This window comes from Buceros rhinoceros, unplaced genomic scaffold (assembly GCF_000710305.1).
Source record: "Buceros rhinoceros silvestris isolate BGI_N320 unplaced genomic scaffold, ASM71030v1 scaffold10038, whole genome shotgun sequence".
In the NCBI taxonomy this organism is placed as follows: Eukaryota; Metazoa; Chordata; class Aves; order Bucerotiformes; family Bucerotidae; genus Buceros; species Buceros rhinoceros.
In genome coordinates this window covers 32,793-37,183 of record NW_010428637.1, presented here as the reverse complement: position 1 = coordinate 37,183, position 4,391 = coordinate 32,793, and the positions used below count along the sequence as shown (strand labels likewise).

The 4,391-nt window shown below is 40.4% G+C and overlaps 1 protein-coding gene across 1 annotated transcript in view; it reads right to left on the bottom strand.

Moving 5' to 3' along the window:
• DCBLD2 (discoidin, CUB and LCCL domain containing 2) overlaps positions 1-4,391 on the bottom strand; it is a gene marked incomplete at its 5' end in the record, with an annotated part of 25,529 nt that overhangs the window by 4,305 nt on the left and 16,833 nt on the right. The window contains 2 exons of the mRNA XM_010142349.1: positions 1,527-1,690; positions 2,068-2,215. Of these exons, the coding sequence (XP_010140651.1) occupies positions 1,527-1,690; positions 2,068-2,215 (312 nt within the window). The remainder of the gene's footprint in view (positions 1-1,526; positions 1,691-2,067; positions 2,216-4,391) is intronic.

The window sequence follows — 4,391 nt, the reverse complement described above, 5'->3', positions numbered from 1 at the left end:
GTCTCATAAATCAGTTTTTACTTGGGTAAAGTACACAGTTGTCACGTATAGCATTTATCACACCAGATCCCCCAGCTGAGCTACCCTGCTGGATGTTCCCACAGTGTCAATGTCAATCAACATCTAGCTCTTCTACACGTATGCACAGCTGGTGTTCTTGCAAGGTTTTTCATCAAAATCAGACTTGTTTTAATGTAAGGAAGATTTTCTCTGTTAGAACAATGTATTTTATTATTAACAAGGAAAACCAAAGGAGCCCACAGCTATGTAACCACTTAAGTCTGAACTCCTATAAGACATAAATACCACAGTTCACCTTAACAGTTAGTCACAATCAGCCTAGGTGGGGTCTGCATGTGACATAAGACCATCCTGTCCCCTGCCACCCAAAGGACACTTCACCAATGTCTACAGCTGCAATGATCGTGTGCCCTTTTCTGACAATTGTCTTTGATAAACAAGATGATGATGTGAGATGATGTTTTTCTAATTTCATGTCAAACTGACTGCTCCATAAAAGATTAGTTATGCCGTTAGAAATTATCCATTTAAATAACAAAGCAGTTACATCTGATTAATTCTGAAGGGAAGTCTGTTGCAACTTCTTCTGACAAAATTTGTTCAGAAATGTCCTAGTTTAAGATAGACAGGATTACTTTGCCTTTTGTTTTGTCGCAGGGCACAAGTGCCTACACACATGCACCCTGGGAACACCTGATCTCACCCAACCCTAGAACTAAGCACTCGCAGCAGAGGAGAAAACAGACACGTCAGACAGCCGATGGTGTATTCCTCCCGTGACATCAGCACATCTCATTGGCTATGGAGTTTTGGCACTTCTTTAAAAATACATGGAGCAGGGGCCGTGTGCTTCACTGCTGCAGCCGCCATCGCCTGCCCTTTTCCAGCGCTTGGCCACATGACTGTTGCTCCATGAGGGTTAACAGCTTGGTAGCCTGTATTAGTGTCCTCCTGACTGAGGTTCGGTTACCCCCAAACCCTCTCCCTTTTGTTGCACTGGGTCCAATTCTATCAACTTGTTCAAATTTTGCTTTCTGTGTATAAATATCTTTCTGTTGTTACTAAAACTGGTTTAGCTTCCAAACTCAGCAAAGGCCTGACAAACATTTTCTTCCTATCCCTCTCTTAAGCCTTCCCTCTTGGGAAGAAGAGAGGGTTAATTAGGGAGAGTCTGACCCGTGATTGACCAGCCTTGGCCAACCAGAGACAAGTAATTAAAAAGCTGAACTCTGTTTGAAAAAGTTTGGAAAGATGGAACTTCATATATATATGTGTGTATATATATATATGTATGATTTGGAAGACTGGTTCTATTTCTGCATGAAGTATGCCACTGTGCATTTTTTATCATATGCATATTTAATAACTGGTAAATATTAAGAAGTTGGTAATTTGCTATAATATGTTAAATGTTGAGAAAAATCTAAATTCGGAAAGCACACTTAATATATGCCAAAGTACTGTAGGGAGTTCCCAAACACTTCTACTGTTTAACTGTGGATACCTTTGGTTACACTTGGAGTCACCGTGGTGTTTTTTATCTCGGGTGTGAAAGGTGTTTTATCAGTCTGCAATGAAGTCTTCACTGAATGAATGAAGTCATCACTGAAGTCATTCTTGTTGCCATTCTTCTTCTGAGGTGGTGGCATGGTAATTTTAGGAGCACGGCCTTTAGAAGAAAAGAATTTATTAGAAACGTTTTTTGAAGTGTTAGTTTTCCGTGTTTCTGTTTCAGAACAGAATATGAACTGGAACAGTTCACATTATATAATGAGGAAAAAAAACCCCTATGGATGAATAACATGCAGAGCAAACGACTGGTGTCTTTTGAAACACACACTTTGTGAATCACCTTGTTTACACCTAAACTAGGTATTTTCCAGGTTAAATGTAGTAACTTTGGAAGAAATTCAGAAGTATCAGTTACAGAACGATTATGGACCTAAAGGGTAAGGTTTTCTCTTTGGAAATACACCCACAATGTAATCTTTCTCAAATTACTTAACTCCTTGTCTTGCACCGTTGAAAGGTTTTCAGTTGCCTTACCTATACTAAACTGACATCCTAGCAATTCTACTTTCATTGCAATTTTCTGGTGCCATTTTAAGGGGTTAATCCTAAAAAAGCGTGCAATAATAGGTGGAATGAAATTATTGCGAACTTCTTGGTACAATTCACTGTTCCCTTGAAATATCTAGAAAAGACAAAAAAAAAAGAGAGACAAACATTATGTCATGCAAATGCAATAGCAGCTAAGTAACTACAACCAATTTTGATGTTTTATTTAGGAAAAATAAGCAGTGCAGAATCCTGAAATTTCACCCTGAAACGGTGCTGCTGCCTGCACATCTCCATCACTCAGCCCTATTCAATATGTAACTAAATACAGTAAAGAAAGGTGTGTGTCTGTACACACACACGCTCAACTACTGACTTCAGAGTGAAGGTGCCATGTCATATTCTGCTGGTGTTCCTCAGGCCATGCCTGCTGTTAAAGACATCTCACATGTTTATGGCTCGGAGTAACTCGGTGCTTTCTGGTATTTTGCTCTTACTCCTCACATATATATAGTGAGCGGTTGTGACAACATGAAAGCATGAATTAAGCAGGGCCTGCACGCAGCCTAATAGTTCAGGCATAGTCTGTCAGGCTGTGGCATTAGGAGACGCAAGTCAAGCGTGTAATCACACTGTCCCCTAGTGGTTGCTGTCTACTAGGGCTGAACTAGCAGCAAATGACAAGGATTCAGGTTCAGAACGTGAGAGCTCTCTCTTCAGAGTCTCCTATGGAGCCATACAGGTCTGGAAGAGAAGGGCACAGACTTTGCAGAAAGGATGACCTAAAGCTTGTCCTTCGCTGCTGGTCCTCACACACAAAGAACTCATCAAAATGTGGCAATACAGAACGGGTTTCTCTGGTTGCAATTTAAAACCAGTGAGCAGACGGTCACTGTATGCTGCAGTGTAAGCACACTGACAAGCTTACAGCCAACTACTGCAGGTTTTGCACTGAGCTGCTTAAAACAATACAGAAACTAGGCCCCATGCTAGAGCCCAGCAAGCCACCTCATCACCTTCTTTGGGAGGCCTGGTGTGGTATCATGTCTTTGGGTCACTCCACGTTCGCACACAGCGGGGCTTTGGCTCTGCAGATGCAGCTCTTGGGTGCTACTGCAACACGTCACCACAGAGGTGACAGTAAACAAGTAACATGTTTGGTTTTAAAGCACTGATACAGCTATTGCGAATCATGCTGGACATAATGCAGAACATAATTATGGCACTAGCGTGAAAAATAAATATTATAGTGAGTTTTCTGCTCGCTCACGCCACTTGGTAAACAATAAAGCACCTTGCCACTCTTAAGCACAAGCATAGTATTGTGCAACAGCTGATGTGTCTGCAAAAAATGAAGCAGTCGAGTTTTTGCACATTTCTGATCAATGCAGATCACTGGTATCTCAATACACAAGATAAGGTAGATAAGTATTTTTGTATTGCACTCCTGTGTTTAAGGTTTTGTAATAAAATGCCTAGAATATCCCTACAGGTTTGAAACAGAACAATTATTCCATGAAACATCTGTTTGAAAGCCCAAACACCCCCTCAAACAACCCCGGGAACCTTTAAGGAGCTCATGCCTGTGCTCCCTGACGTACAGAGCACGTCTCCACTCAAAAGACACACAAACCCCATTACTATTACTTACGCGTAAGAATTTTGGTTTGTCCTTACACAGGTGATAATCGTCTTCATGTTTGAAAGTGCTGACTGATCAAACAGGCACATAAGTCAATTTATTTAGGCACAGAAAAATAAATCACTTGGTAATCTAAATGCAAAACTTCGTGTTGGCGTGTATTGGTTTTCCTACACCTTACATTAGTAACCAGCATTTTTGGTTTTATGTATTCAAGTAACACTACCAAACTAACTGCTACCCCATTTGTGATACTAAAAATATAGGTAGGCAAACACGAGGTATTTTCCTTGAAAGTGTTTAGTCTCTGTTCTTCCCTAGCTGACTGCAGTGCAGATTTGCAAGCACGTTGCTCTTGGTGATATTTGACCTGCTCTGAATGTAAGCTTATTGTTCTTAAATAAACTTATTAGCAATGAATGGAGACAGATTAAATGCAGGGGAAAATCTATGGTGTTATTTTAGAAATCAATAATACAAAGCAGTCACATTTTGTGCGTCCGAGATTCCACAATGTAATGAGACATGTCAAGAACACAGAAGACCAGGTTCCAATTTACAACCACTTTTCCCCTAAACTAGGACAGGTTTTTTGGATTTTGCTTGGGAGTTTTTGTGGTTTGTTTTGTTTTTTTTTTTTTTTAAACACTGACAGGCTTTGAGGTAACAA